Source organism: Lynx rufus, unplaced genomic scaffold (genome assembly GCF_022079265.1).
Source record: "Lynx rufus isolate CCGP_SWC_20201006 ecotype Redwood Valley unplaced genomic scaffold, mLynRuf1.p SCAF_11, whole genome shotgun sequence".
NCBI classification, from domain to species: Eukaryota; Metazoa; Chordata; class Mammalia; order Carnivora; family Felidae; genus Lynx; species Lynx rufus.
Window position 1 is genome coordinate 49,653,494 of NW_025814825.1, and position 16,374 is coordinate 49,669,867.

At 34.6% G+C, this 16,374-nt stretch overlaps 1 protein-coding gene across 3 annotated transcripts in view; it reads left to right on the forward strand.

Moving 5' to 3' along the window:
• SHOC2 (SHOC2 leucine rich repeat scaffold protein) overlaps positions 1–16,374 on the forward strand; it is a 105,680-nt gene that overhangs the window by 77,104 nt on the left and 12,202 nt on the right. For all 3 annotated transcript variants that reach the window (XM_047073432.1, XM_047073431.1, XM_047073433.1), the window contains exons 4-5: positions 11,549–11,679; positions 15,989–16,177. In XM_047073432.1, coding sequence (XP_046929388.1) covers positions 11,549–11,679; positions 15,989–16,177 — 320 coding nt within the window. The remainder of the gene's footprint in view (positions 1–11,548; positions 11,680–15,988; positions 16,178–16,374) is intronic.

Consider the following 16,374-nt stretch of genomic DNA (forward strand, 5'->3'; position numbering starts at 1 on the left):
TTACTTGAAACAGAAGCAGTCATTAAAAAATTTTTAAATAAGTTATATTAAATTGTTCTAGGTTACAGGACAGCTATTTCTTCATGGGAAAGCAGTCTGAGACTTCTTTAGGATGTAGCAGCTAGCCATTAGAACCTGTATCTTTGTGATTCTTGGTCCAGAGTTCTTTATATCACATTGTTATTTGTAGTGGCAACAGACTAAGTGTTCTAGTTAACTGCATTAGATTCATCTCTGAAAGGCAAGATGATGTACAGCATATAGTGAATTGCTCTACTAATATTCATAATAATTTTACCAGATTTCCTGTGTAAATAAAAGAATCCCAGTTTCTGGTTCAATAGAGACTGAATGCAATTCTTTCTTCCTTTTCTCTCTAAAATCTGTTGAAATGGCCAAAATAAACAAAGAAAAATGGCCCTTGAGGAAAAAGAGAAAAGATCTGTATTACATCTATAGAACATGACCAGGCTGATATAAAAAAGAAGCAAAGAATACTTTGCTTAGAAATATCCTTGCCATATAAAGTTTAACTTTAAAGGAAATACTGTATAATATAATGAACACATCCAAAGACCAAAAGAGCGATGGTGTAGGATCAGTGGAAGAATCTGGAACAAAAAGAAGATACAAAATATTTGAAATAGATACAAAATAATTGAAAAAGAGTCTCGGGAGACAAGACTAGGAGTTCTAGAAAGAGAATATAAGTAATACAATGAAGAAACTAATAAAATACACTTTTATAATCTTGCCCTGAACTTGACAAAAACCCAGCTGATATGATTGACATTGCTTACCAAGAAGACATAGTGAAAAAAGATGCATTCTGGTAGTTTTAAAAATTAGATTTACTTAATTGCTTTGAATATACCTTCTAGTCACATATAATGTTCTAAAACTTGTCTTTGTCTAGTTTCAGTTTTAGGGTAATGCTGGTTACATATAATATGTATGGAAGTGTTTTCTACTCCAGTTTTGGGAACAGTTTGTATAAAATTATCATTATTTCTTCCTTTAAGCTGTGGTAAGATTCATCAATGAAGCCACCTGGGTCCAGATGTTTCTTTGTAGGAATGCTTTTAAAAACAATTTCAGTTTCCTTAAAAGAGAGCTGTTTAGGTTATCACTTTATTCTTGAGCAAACGTAATCATTTATGTCTTTCAAGGAATAGGTTCATTTCATTTAAGTTGTCACATTTAATAGGCATAAAATTGTTTATAATACTCCCTTATTAATAATAATATGGTTGTATTATAGAATCTATACTCTCATTCCTCATATCAGTAACTTAGTAACTTAGATCTTCTCTCTTTTTTCCTGTTTGATTAGATTGTATCAATTACATTGATTATCTCTAAATTTTATTGATTTTCTCTGTTTCTTTGACTTTTATTTCATTGATTTCCACTTTGGCCTTTATTATCTGCTATGAGTTTTATTCTTTTTGGGTTTCTTATAGTGGAAGCTTGATGTCATTGATGTGAGGTGGAGTTTGTTTGTACTACATACTGACATATTTAATTTGTGTTGTATGCTGTTACTTTGAAGATTTCTTCTCATACATGTATCTAGTGCTATAAATTTCTCCTTATGTACTGCTTTAGTACCATTCCCCAAATCCTGATACATTGTGTTTTTCTCTTTGGTTTTGTTCAAAATACCTTCTTATTTACTTTTTCGTTTCTTCTGTGATCTGTGGTTTATTTAGAAGTGCGTTATTTAGTTCCCAGTATCTGACAATTGTCCAAGGGGTTTTCTGTTCATGATTTCTAATGTAATTCTGTTGTGATTGAAAACATAACTTGTGACCTGAATCATTTAAATGTATTGAGACTTCTTTTATGGCTCAGTATGTGGTAAGTCTTCCATGTGCAGCTGAATATGTGTTCTGTGTTTACTGAGTGGAATGACATAGATGAGGCAATCAGTAAATTTATTCTACTACCTGTCCTTTTTTGTCCTTATTTCCTCCTAATTTGTGTTAATTACACTGTTGGGACATTCATGGTATATATATCTTGTGCTGACTGATCTCTGGTTCTTTTTCATCTTCATGTTCATTGACAGTCCTGTTGCCATAGTTGTCCCAGTCATCTTTTGGTTGGCTTAAGTCAGTCTTGTAGTGTTTTCTTAGAAACAGTTCATAAATAACTGTTCCCTAGTTATAGAATGTTTGTAGCCTTTATTTTTTTTTAATTAATTAATTTATTTTGAGAGAGAGAAAGAGAGAATCCCAAGCAAGCTCTGTGCTGTCAACACAGAGCCTGATGCAGGGCTTGAACTCAACGAACCATGAGATCATGACCTAAACCAAAACCGAGAGTTAGACAGTTAACTGATTCAGCCACCCAGGCATCTCTGTTTGTAATCTTTATATTTGAACAGTTTGGATGGATATAAAAATCATTGGGTCCAGCTTTGTTTACTTTAAGAATCTTTGTAAAACTAAGAGAGAGTTCTGTCTTCTGGCATTGAATGTACAAAAGTATGAGGCCAGTTCAATTTTTTCCCCATTGCAAGTGACTTAATCTTTTTGCCTGGCCATGCAGAGTACTTTTCTTCATTTCTGAAATTCAAGAACTCTAGTATATTTAAGAACTCTGTTATAACTTCTTAGTGTTGATCTTTCATGGTCCATTTACCTGGGATACTCTGAGCCAACTCAACACATAGGTTTAATTTTGATAGTTTTATGTAGTTTATATACTTATTATGGTTTTCTTGGGTTATGTAGACCTATTTACATAGATTGTATATTCCTACATTGAAAGATAGGTCTGTAAGTTTACTTGTTCTAAACAGCCAACTAATGGCAACAGTAAAGGAAAAAAGAAAGAATAATGCATAATCTTAACATGATCAGTTTTCAGTGGAATGTTATATAAAAGCACTTTAAAAAAGCAACTTCTTTTATAAAATTAAAGTCTTGCTCAGTTGTAGAAAGAAAAATAAAGGTTATTTATTGCAAATCACCTAGGGAAACCAAAATTAAAGATGCTTGAACTGGTATTAATACTCATATCCCTCTCACTGATGCTTAGTCACTATATTTCTTAGGATATTATAGATGCTAAACACTTTATTGGTCCTTAAGCGTTGTCAGGCAAGTTCTAGTGTAGGGGCCTTTGTACCTCTTGGTGTCTCTGCTTATGATCTTTCTCTTAAATACCCACATAATTTCCTCTCCTCTTTCAGCTGATCAAATGGATATATATATATATATATATATATATATATATATATAGGGTTTGTTCCTCAATCAGCCCTGGTCTTACTCTTAAGTAGTCCAACAATGTTTTGTTTAATATTGTATGCATGTGTCTATATCTCTGTTATGTTAAATAACAATCAAAGGGGGATGAAGTTAAAGTACAAAAATGAACAGCCCTGGCAAAAAGAGGAAGTATAGGTGGTAGTGGATGATAACATCTTACATTTACTAGGACTAGGGTCAGGGTGTCTTGGATTTACTTCCTCTGACAAAGAGTGACTTCACCATGTAGCCGCCTTTCTCCTGGATTTCTTAATTGTATGTATCTCTTCTTCTATCAGATTTACTATATTTTAAGTATGTTTATTAATATGAAAACATTTGACTTCATTATTAATCTGTTGTGGTTAAGATATCATCTCAGAATAACACAAATGCCTCGCTTCTAGCATATTCTATGCGATCAGGTTACAAGTATGTATTGGAAATCAATGAGAACTGAAATATTAACAATAAGAAAAATTTTATTAAAAAAAATTTTAATGTGTATTTTTAAGAAAGAGAGAGAGAGAGAGACAGAGACAGAGAATGAGCAGGGGAGGGGCAGAGAGAAGGAGAGACAGAGTCCAAAGCAGGCTCCAGGCTCTGAGCCGTCAGCACAGAGCCCAATATGGGGCTTAAACTCCTGAACTGCAAGGTCATGACCTGAGCCGAAGTTGGCCACTTAACCAACTGAGCCACCCAGGTGCCCCAACAATAAGAAAAAATTTAATATTTTATTTATTTTTATATGCTTTGATAGTTTTCAGCAAACAGAGTATTTATAACTGTTAATCCAAATAATGGCAAAGTGAATAAGTAATGTTTATTATAATTTTTTATAATATTGTCATTTTTTTAAGTTTATTATTTTGAGAGAGACAGAGACAGAGCGCCCAAGAATGGGAAGGACAGAGAGAGAGAGAGAGAGAGAGAGAGAGAATGAGAATCCCAAGCAGGGTCCTAATGCTCTCAGCACAGAGTCCTATTTGGGGCCCATACTCACAAACCATGAGATTATGACCTGAGCTGTAATCAAGAGTCAGACAATCAACTGAGCCACTCAGGTGCCCCTATAATACTGTCATTTATTATTATTAAAATAATTACTTTGCCTTTTCCATCCCTCTCATCCCCAGTATTGTGTATAGCAGAAGGTTGAGATTTGGTGAGAAATTTGAACATTTGGGTCTTGGTCTGTTATAAATCTCAACAGTCTTAATTGACCTTTGTGATTCTTCCTCTTGTTTATTGGAGAAGAGAAATTCACCCCAAAACATTTAGTAGCAAACTAACTGGAATATGGTTCTTCTGATACTTTTCCTTTTTTTTCCTAATCTACTTCTTGAAAAGTATAACTTAAAATGAAAAACAAACAAACAAAAATGGAACACCTGTCCTGCACAGTTGATTTGAGTCCTGAGCAGCTGCTCTACTCTCTTTTTTCTGGACCAGAGAAACTTGCCCTAATTCACAATTGAAATGAGATCTTTTAATTGTCACCTGACAGTCAGTTTTCTAAAAATCACTTTATTTCCTTGCCTTTTTTTTCTTACAAGTAGACCAAGATGTTTTTACCCCTTTCTTTAATTAACATGAACCCTCCTAGAGTAGTTATCACTGGTTGGCAGTGTAAACTGCCATTTACACCTTGTTCTGTGAAGAAGAGGCAGAAGGAAGTGGGGAGGAGACAGCTGGTTGCAGTTAAGTGAGAGAGTACTTAAAAACATATTTACAGTCTCTCTGATTTAACCGTTAGTCTACCCTGCTGAGTAAAAAGTATATTCTCTTTCATGTAAATATTTTCTCATTCAAGAGTCAGTTATGACTAAAGAAAATAATTAAACTTCGTTACAGCAGTCATTTTGTTTCGTTAAAGCCTTCTGAGATAACTCTGGTGATTTTCTGAAACGAGTGGTGGATAGTGGTGAAAGGTCTGAAATTGGAAAAAATGTTTTATTTTCTATTTCTTCTCAAATGAGATAAAGAAAGAAATCTGCAACAAGACCTGGCCTTCGAGGCTGGAGCACAGAACAATTCAGAGATATTTTGTTGCACTGGGCTCTGAAGAAATGTTACAGTAATTATGGTTATAGCAACAAGTAGAGTTTTAATAATTACGTTTTAGGTAATTGCAGTGCAACTTCATATTGCAGCTTTACTAGTTTTCTTTTTAATTGTGGCATTCTTAAAGGTTTTCATTTAAGAATTCTTTATATTGCTTGCTTTTCAGGTTGATATTAGGTTCTTCACCATTTCTGGAAAAAAAAACCTTTGACATTATTTAATCATTAAAACTGTGTGTCTTTTCTGATTTGTTTTTTTTTTTTTTGAGACTTTGTTAAAATAAGATTAAGATCATTTGAGTAAGAAATTTACTCAAAAGTTATACTGAATTAACCTAAAGATGCTGATTATATTTGCTGAAGTTAAAAGCATCCAATTTTAATTCATAGCCATTTGATGTTGCTGTAATTTAAAAATCTGACAGCATAAGAAAGCAAGCTGTCAGAGCAGAGCACAGAACAACTTACATTTAAAGTTAAGCACTTAAAGCTAAATGCCAGTGATCAGCCTACATTTATACACAGAAGCTCAGCAACATTGATTTTATTTCTTAGTCACAATGGCTCAACATTAAAGCAAGCTATGGCTTGATTTCTAGGCTGTTTAGTTTGTGGTAAAACCTGCTTACTGAAAGAGGTTAGAGTTGAAACCACTGCAGCGGGTGAATCACAGTAAATATCAGATTTCTGATGTCCAGGTTTTTTGTCTGGCACAAGAGAGTTTTGATATTTCACCCTTCTTTTTTTTGAGAGTAATGGATTTTGGCAAAATGTGGATGACTCTGAACATGCCATGCTCTCAGTAAAGTGGTAAGGGCTTCACAAATGTGAGCTGTTCATCAGAACAGCATATTCTTACAGATTACAGTTTTGGAAGTTAAACTTCTTCTACCCCACCAAAAAAAGGAAAAAGAAAAAGTTCAAGAAAGTTGGAGGTACTATTTTTGCTTAAATAACCACTAATTTCTGTATTAGATAATGTCATGTGGCATTTTGACTACATCATTTTCATTTTGTAAATTTTTTTAATGTTTATTTTTGAGAGAGAGCACAAGCACAAGAGGGGCAGAGAGGGAGATACAAGATCGTATTTATTTTTGAGAAAGACAGAGACAGAGTGCAAGCAGGGGAGGAGGGGCAGAGAGAGACACACACACAGAATCTGAAGCAGGCTCCAGGCTCTGAGTTGTTACCAGTGAGCCGGATGGGAGAGCTCAAACTCCTGAACCGTGAGATCATGACCTGAGCTGAAGTCAGATGCTTAATCCACTGAGCCACCCAGGCTCCCCTCATTTTATAATGTTTAAAGAAACCTGTTCTAGCTTTTTATTTTTATTTTTATTTATTTATTTATTTATTTATTTGAGAGAGAAAGAGAAAGCACATGAGTGGGGAAGGGCAGAAACAGAGGGAGAGAGAATCCCAAGCAGGCTCCATGCTCAGCAGGAGCCCGAAGTGGGGCTTGATCTCTGGAATCCTGAGATCATGACGTGAGCTGAAATCAAGAGTCAGACACTTAACTGACTGAGCCACCCAGGCATCCCCATTCATACTTTTTAATACTGTAGAAACTAAAACATTTTACTGTTTGTCCTCCTCTCTCTATTAGGGAGCAAAATGTAAAATCTTAAAATTATATGAGATGCTTTTCTTTGGTTCTCATTTTAAAATAGGGAGGGAAGGAAGGAAGAAATATTTTATTCTTTGCCTCTCCCATGCCCTATGGCCACTATAGCTACAAGGCTGGTCAAGGTGGAAATTTTTCTACACGCAGTGATAACATCTGATTTTAAAGAGCTTCAAAATGTTATAGTAAAAGTTTAATTTGCTATATGAAGTTAAAGGTAAAAAAGGCAGTCAACCTTAGGGAAAAAAATGGAAGTAAGACAGACCATCCCTTTCTGTCCTTCATACCACTGCTTTGCCTGTGGAAGAAACCTGTTTCATTTAATAAAAGGCTGAAGCATTTGCCAAGGAGTCTTTGAAATCTGCCTGAAGAGTAAAGTGCAAAGACTCCATAATTTCGTTCCATCAGTTGACATGCTTCATTCAATCACTGTTAAGAGTAGAATAGTACAGAAATACAATATTTTAAACATTTTTAATTCTGATCAAGACCTAGAAGCTTTCTCTAATAACAAAAGATTAGTTATGGTAACCAAATTCTAAATGCTTATCAACTTAAAAGCCCAATAAATAGAAGCAGATTCCTAAAATTTATCGTCCAAAAGCAAAATAACTTTTGAGTTTATCACTTTCAAAATCAGAATAGGGGCACTTGGGTGGCTTAGTCAGTTAAGCATCTGCCGGTTAAGCATCAGGCTTTTAATTTCGGTTCAGGTCATGATCTCATGGTTTTTTAGATCATCCCTCATTTCGGGTTCTGTGTGCACTCGCTCACGCGCGCACGCTCTCGCTCTCTCTCTCTCTCTCTCTCAAAATAAATAAATAAACATTAAAGAAAAAAAGATAGTATGAGTGAAGGCCTGCTGTGTGCTTAGCACTGAAGCATACTCTGTGGGGAGATAGAAATATGTAAGGTCTGTTACTTAAAGGGTTTTGTCTATTGGGTGGAGGTAACTCATCTATGAAATGACAACATAAAAACAAGTATAATTAAATGCCATCTTATAGTGAAAACAGTATGCAGCCATAAGTCCAGTGTACAGGAAAATCTATGAGATCTTGATGGAATGGCCAGGGAAAGCTTCATAAATGAATGAATCTGTTGGACTCCGTATGGAATAAAAATGTATTCCACGAGCACTACAGCATGGACCAACAGCATGGGAGTAAGAATGAACATATTTTGCTTCTGTGTCAAGAAGTATAACAAGCAAACTGGAGCACAATCAGTAGAGATCTTGAAGAATGATTACTTGATATAAGGAGCCCTCTGAGTTTGATTTTTGCTTTGCCAGTAACTAGTTGGTGGCTTTGGTAAGTCTCTTCCCATATCTTATGCTGAAGTCCATGCTTATTACCCTCAAATGGTTCTTTCTGCTGTTTCTTAGGTATTTTATCATCTTTTGCCTTTTTTCTTTTTAATCAGGGTGTCTATCTAAGAATTCAAACCACCACACTCTGTTTTTGCAGTTTATCTCATATCTACCCTTTATGCAGAAGATGAGCCTCACAATGTAAAGTGTCCAAATGTCTTACCTCTACATTAGTATAAAACCTCTCCATAATGTAAAATATTCATTCAAAAAAAGAATGGTAAAAGATTTTGCAGATTTTAAAATTAAAATACTTTAGAATTACAGATTTTTCTTTATCAAAATGTTTTTAAATGACAAAGCTATAGGGGCGCCTGGGTGGCTCAGTCGGTTGAGCGTCCGACTTCGGCTCAGGTCATGATCTCACAGTCTGTGAGTTCGAGCCCCATATGGGGCTCTGTGCTGATGGCTCGGAGCCTGGAGCCTGCTTCCGATTCTGTGTCTCCCTCTCTCTCTGCCCCTTCCCTGCTCATGCTCTGTCTCTCTCTGTCTCAAAAATAAATAAAAACATTAAGAAAAAAAATTAAAAAAAAATAAATGACAAAGCTATAGAAAATTAGGAAAAGGCAAGTTCAAAGAAAAACATTTTAACCTTCTGTAATTCTACCACATAGAGATAACTTTAGTTTTGATATTTTCTTTCCACTCTTTTCCACTTGTTTTTTACATCGTTGAGATCATACAAAATGCATAATTTTTATTACCTTTTTTCACTTAACATCATAAAGTCACATCTTAAAATTTTTGTAACATAATTTTAATAGGTATAGAATATAGCAGAATATAGACATGTTCTATAGAATAAAATCATGTTTTGACCATCTGTTATGTATCACTCATTGTGCTACATATCTTATGCACATTGTATTTAACCCTTAGAGCCACGCTGTGGAATATTTGGTGTTATCCCCACTTTATGGATGAGGAAATAGTCTCAGTTAAGTAACTTTCCCAGAGTCCTATAGATCATGTAAAATCCTTTGTTTTGTCTGACACTGTGGTGTCTCCAGTTTAAGTAATTCTTCATGTATTCTTGAGTAAATAGGTTGACCCCATTTTTGTCACTACAAATATGACTATAATTAACATTTCATCATAAAACAGCTTATTTTATTTTTGCCAACCCAACTTTTAAGAAACATTTGTATCATATTCAATGTCATAATACAGTAATAACAATAGTAAATATTATTCTTGCCCTTATTTCTATTCTCTAAATTCTCTGGGGCTTTGGAAAGTCCAAGCCTCAGCTTGTTTTTTTCCCCCTCCAAAATTGACACATCTTACCAGAATGTCATTAGAAAGATTCTAGTGAAGCATCCTTAGTTAATTTAGAAAACATTTTAAAGACAAAATTAATTTGTTTTTGTTAAGTGATAGTTTTTATTGTTGCTTTTGAATTCAGTTTTCTGCCTATTGGAATCTTGCTTACACAGAACCAGCAAACTATTGGCCCAGTTTCCAGACACTATCATAAGAAAGTAATGTAAATGAAAATAACATACCTCTGGAATAGGTCTAATTACAATTCCTACAGGAATTGAAATGTTTGCTAAGTTTTTCTGCATTATATAATGCTGGCTAGATTTATGGTATTGTCAGAATACCTTATGAATGACTAATTATTGTCTTGGAGATGTAAAGAGTAAGAATTGGCTCTGTTTAATCATTTTTTACAACTTTAATCACTGATCTCTTCAGCAAGAGGGAACAATGCAGATGAGTGATGACTAGATAGGATTATGAGGCATAGTGACCGCCCTCGTGGGGTTCCAGGGCTTAATTTGTGTTAAAAGCTAATTATGTGTTTTCTTTAAGTACTGTGGTAATGTTATATCTCAGAAAGAAAGTTACCCAATAACTTTCTGAGAAATGGTCAAAGCAAAAAGAAAGAAATGGGAAGACTTAAGAAAGTTGGTAGAAGTTGACAGACATCAAAATATTGGTCTCCAAAAAGTTAAGTGTGGCACAGGAGCTATCTACTGCTGTAATTTTTTTAACACTGGTAATACTGTTCAATTTAAAACTAGAGGCTACATTTGATATTTAAACCTGGCCCATCTAAAAATGTGACAGCAACAGTTATAATGTGAAGTCAGAAAAGAAATTAACCAGCCATGACAAATAGTTACATTGAACTAAATTCTTGTAACTGTTACCTTTTTTTTTTTTCCCTTTCTGGTATCAAAAATAAACTTGTTCTCTAGTGTATATTGTTTGGGAAATCAAGTTTGATTAAATTTTTTATGATGGCAGGTATCCTCATATTCATCTGTGTAAGCTTACATGTAACTTGCCAATAAACTAGCCTATATTTCTACTCTGCTTTTTAATGTATTCGGTTATAGCTAATTTGTGCTTAAATTGGTTATGCTTAGATTATTAAGAGAGAATATAACTTTAACTTTCTAAAAAAATTTTAATGTAAAGGAATTTAAAAGAAAAATTCAGAAATTTTTTACCATCAGGTTGATCTTCAGAAATTTTGGAACGTTTGTATTTAAACTCATGAAAAATACTGAACCTTTCCAATCTCACAAAATAATTGTGCATTTGTATTTTAAATAATGCCATTTTAGAAATTTGGAAATTTAGTTAAAATTACATGAACATTTTTATATATAACCATTGTTCTTTGTTGGATCAAGATCCCATATATACAAATGGGATGATTATAGGGGCGCCTGGGTGGCGCAGTCGGTTAAGCGTCCGACTTCAGCCAGGTCACGATCTCGCGGTCCGTGAGTTCGAGCCCCGCGTCAGGCTCTGGGCTGATGGCTCGGAGCCTGGAGCCTGTTTCCGATTCTGTGTCTCCCTCTCTCTCTGCCCCTCCCCCGTTCATGCTCTGTCTCTCTCTGTCCCAAAAATAAATAAAAACGTTGAAAAAAAAATTAAAAAAAACCAAAAAACAAATGGGATGATTATTATAAATTTAAAAGATACAGTACTTTGGCATTCAATTAGGCCATATCTAAATAGGTCAATTTGTTATTACAGTATGCCAATACTTTGTAATAATTCATTTTTAAAATTGACTTTATGACTGTGTATTTCATTATTTCTCTAAGTGGTTTCAGTTTCATCCTAATTGAAAGGGTAGTGTGTAGTTCCTTGGTGCTAGGAATTAAGGATCCTGCTGAAATAGTACTTCACAGTAATTCATATTACTGCCAGGGAGAGTGACAAGTTCATCAGATTAAAAAAAAAAAATTCTTTTTTGTGTTCACAGGAAACCTGTCCAGTTTAAGTCGTCTTGGTCTGAGATACAACAGACTGTCAGCAATACCCAGATCCTTGGCAAAATGCAGTGCCCTTGAAGAGCTGAATTTAGAGAACAATAACATTTCTGCTCTACCAGAGGTGAGAGGTGGTAAATCTTTACAGCTGGGTGAATAATTTTATTATTGAGATTGTTTAAATAATGAGCATGCTACAGACATTTAGCCACCACTAAGATAAATATTCCAAAGAAGAAAGAATAGGTATGATTATAGAACACACTAATTTTTTTCTTTTTTTATGTATAAAAGAGAGAAACTAAAGTCAGAGATCAATGGCTACTTTCCCGTAGAAATCTTTCTTGTGTCATTTTGGAATTGACAGCAAATGCTATTAAGGAAAAGTTGTATGGTTAGTTGTTTTAAAACTCTACCCCACCCAGTTCAGTTATTTTAAGAAGTCCTATAGAAAGATCACACAAGAAAGGAATGAGCTACATAGAATAGAACATACTATTTATTAATCAGATTAATATTAGCCACAACACTTCCATGACCCATATTATTACCCTGCGTATACAATAATATTAAAACCTATTTAGCATATGCCAGTCACCAAAATTTGTTATTTTTTAACACATTATTTTTAATTTGGGTTTTGTTCTATGAAAAAATATTTTCACTTACTTTGCTTAGAGATTTATTGGGCAGAATGCAATATTCTTTTGTCTTTCCTTCTTTTGCTATATATTATTTTATCATACCCACAACTTGTATGTTTGCTTATGGTTATTCAAGCATAATATCTTACTGTAGTATTCTAACAAATAAAAGAATGGAATTATGGACTTAATTGATTGAGCTTTGCAAAAAAGTCTTTTTTTCCTAAGAATTAAAAATGTTTGATATAAGTGACCTTTTAGACTATTTCTAGTTTTCCCGCATGTGTGTGTGTGTGTGTGTGTGTGTGTGTGTGTGTGTGTATTTGAATTTAAAATAAAGGTACTTTGGGGGCACCTGGGTGGCTCAGTCGGGTAAGTGTCCCAACTTTGCCTCAGGTCACGATCTCACAGTTTGTGACTTTGAGCCCAGCATTGGACCCTGTGCTGAGCTCAGAGCCTGGAGCCTGCTTTGGATTGTGTGTCCCCCCTCTCTCTCTGCCCCTCCCATGCTGGCGCGTGTGCACTTGCTCTCTCTCTGTCTCTCTCTGTCTCTCTATTTCTCTCAAAAATAAATAAACGTTAAAAATAAAGTTGCTTTGGGTGGATATTTTCAGATACATACTATGATTTATAACAATTTGAGTACATGAAGCTATGAGCTTGTAGTGATTAGTTTATAAAATAAATGTATTTAATTGATTTCTTAGGGATACAGAAAAAAGTAGTACCTATTAATTTTGCTTCTGTTGTTCTGGCTGTTTGGATTTTTAGAAGACTGATCAGAGTACAAAAATGAGTTTTCCAGGATTGTAGTCTTCTAGGATGGACCAGTTTACTGCCACTGCTGTGTGACAGTATCTCACCCTGCGTTTTAAATAGGATAAGGAATAGAATCCACAGATTGTAGATACAGCCCTAACAGCTAGACTGTCTGGATTTTTGTCTTTCTTTGCTAGCGGTAATTTAGAATGGTAAAAATGGGTGGGGTTCTACTATTTAATATCATCCCCTTTGCTAACAGTAATTAGCACAGTATTTAGACCTTGTTGGGATTCTTTTAGGATGTGAGCTTAAATAAGATTGACTACTTTTACAATGTCTGTAAGACTAAATACAAAGACTGGGTACTTATTAAATTTCAAAAAGTGAGAAAATTTAAATTTTTTTTTATATCCACTTATATGTGGGGGGAAACTAATAATTATTGGTATCTCTTAGGATACAGACATTGTGCTAAGTAGTTTCATATAAAATATTTGCGACTGAAATTAGTCAAGATTTATTTTTGATAAGAGAATTATAAAGAGAACAGCTCTCTTCAGTCTTGCTGTGGAAGAAGTGGTGTGTGCGTGTGTGTGCACATGTATTTAAACTGGCCTGTTTTCAGATAGAGAAGCTCTGGGGAAAATCCTTGACTGGCCTTGTCCAAATCTGGGAAAGCATTAAGTCTCAAATAAGTACTTAAAAAAAGTGGTCTGTGTGCTTTGGAAGCAGCATATTCCTAATGCAAATATGTAATTATCTGCATTTATAATGAGCACAGTAAGGAAAACAATAAAATCCATTAGACAGCACTTACTAGACATTCAAGCTGGGTTAGGCATGTAAAATCAGGAAAGTGGTTTTCAGTTGGGGCTCATGGCTGAAATCAGAGCCAGCAAAATGACTATATACTTTTCCATTTGATGACTGTCTGAAAATAGACTAGTTTTAATGTGGACACAAACACATAAAAAGGAATGTAATAAATTCAAGCACATGAGCTTAAGGTGTAAGGCTAGGAGCTCTACATGGATTATCCCATTCAATTCTTCACTATAATCGTACTAATTATTGGGGTATTATCAGCTAGGAAGGGTAATTAGACTTAAGGAGAGTTAGGTTTTTGGCCAAATTTGTTACCTTAAATATTTTTCTGGGAGTACTGTGAGATACATATTGATTGTCTAATTCACTAAAAGTTACAAAACTGGTAAGTGGAAGTCCTAAGTGGGGATCCACATGTGTCTGACTTTAAAACAATGGTGAGCAACTGCAAAGCTTCATCATATGACCTAGGAATGAAAGGTTGGAGACCTGCCTTCTTGTTGCCACTTTTTAGATACCCTCAGTTGTTTGCAAAGAATGTCCATAAAGTTAGCTGTAAGAATAATAAAAATAACATTTTTGCCATGAGACTCAAAACTTTGTGCATTGTTTCTGTAAAGTAGGATGTAGACATTTTTCTTGAATTGACTGCCATACGGTTTTCTCACCACTCTCACCTGAGCTCTTCCTTTTATCTGTGCACATCAGTAGACAAATGTTGAAAGCTTCTTAACGTTAAGAATAAAGAACAAGTTTCAGTTCACCATATAATTATACCTTCAATTACATAGTTATTTCATTCCTTCGGCTGGCCTTGCAAATCAGCTGACACTTCAGGTACTAAGTCTTCAGTTTTCTCATGGTATACAGCTGGTATTTGAGCACTATTTAAAATAACACACCTCACATGGTTTGTTTCTTCCCTTCTTTCACTGTTTCTTCTACTTCTGAATATTTAAATTTTTTCCATCCTTCAAGATGTCAGTCTCTTCCTGCTTTTCCAGTTATTCCAGTATTCCTTCTTTTCTTTAAATTTAAATAGAGAAGGGACTTACAATTTAAGCACTTATTATATACTAGAGATTGTAAAGCTATGTATTTTATCTCTTTAAAGTGTCTCCACTACAACTTATAAAATAAGGCATCATCATTTTACAAAGGAATTAATTAAGGCTTGGAGAAATATTTTGCCCAAAGTCACAAGCTACTGAAAGATAGAGCCAGAATTCAGAATTTTTTATAGCCTATACCAGTGTTTCTCAAATATTAATGGGGCTACAAATCACTTGGGAATCTCGTTAAGATTCATATCGATTCTGTAGGAGTGGGACCTAAGAGTCTAGATTTCTAACAAGCTAATGCTACTTTTCTTTCAAACATACTTTGAGTAACAAGAGTCAATTACATGTAATTTATTATTGATTATACAGTTATGTATTATTTTTTTACTATCCGTGTGCTTTATTTCTCTAAATAGGGTTTAGTCTTTTTAATGGCAGAGATTGTTTTGTAATACCTGAACACCTCACACTGTGGTTACATGGTAGGAGGCTGAAGTAAGGGGATATGGGGCTATTCTGTGCAGTAAACACTGGATTGATAGATGGATATTTCCCTCTGAAATTTTCCCATATGGAAAAACAATATTATGTAATATCAGGAAGTGTTATCTTCTGAATCGAATATTCCTTAGAGGAGCCATTAAATTACTGCATAACAGCTTACTCTGAGCCAGGTATTATGTTAATAATAATTTAGAGGATAATTAACTCAGACCTGAATAGGTTTGGTCACCTAGCAAGTGGCAGGGCTGGGACTCAGACCCAGGACTGTCGGATGCCAAAGATTCTGCTCTGCAAATTTCTTAAACTGGACGCTCAGGAGATAACCTCTTACAGACATATTTTCTTCATTGAGTGTTTTAAATAAGCTGAAGCCAATGAATAAAAATCAGAGTCTATATGAGTTTTCTGTTCTTTGTAAAATCTGAAAATCTGACTGTTGGCTTCACATTCCTATAAGGCAACAGTTAGCTAGAGCTGAGTAGTGACTGCTCTATATGAGGCATTACAGAGCCATCCCAACCAGTCTCTGTCATTTGTTACCTGTAAGGCCCTTTGAGGCATTTGTGACTGTTGCTCTGTACTCTGAAGTAAATCTTGTTACAGTTCTGATTCCTATGTTTATTTTATTTGTTTACAGAGTCTTCTATCAAGTCTTGTGAAACTGAACAGTTTGACCTTAGCTAGAAATTGCTTCCAGTTATATCCAGTAGGTGGTCCATCTCAGTTTTCCACCATCTATTCCCTCAACATGGAACACAATCGAATCAATAAAATCCCATTTGGAATTTTCTCCAGAGCAAAAGTATTAAGTAAGCTAAATATGAAGGTAAGCCTCTGTTTGTATTGAGGGGGAACAATTTGCTCCTATTACTAGTACTTCTATTAATATTGGCATTTTCTCTATCAGTGTGGAGAATAGGTACTTGTGTTTTGCTGATGGGGTCTAAACTGATAATGATAGTTCAGGGCAATTTGTATTAGATAACAAATATTTTAGCATTTTGTCCTAAAGAAATAATCATG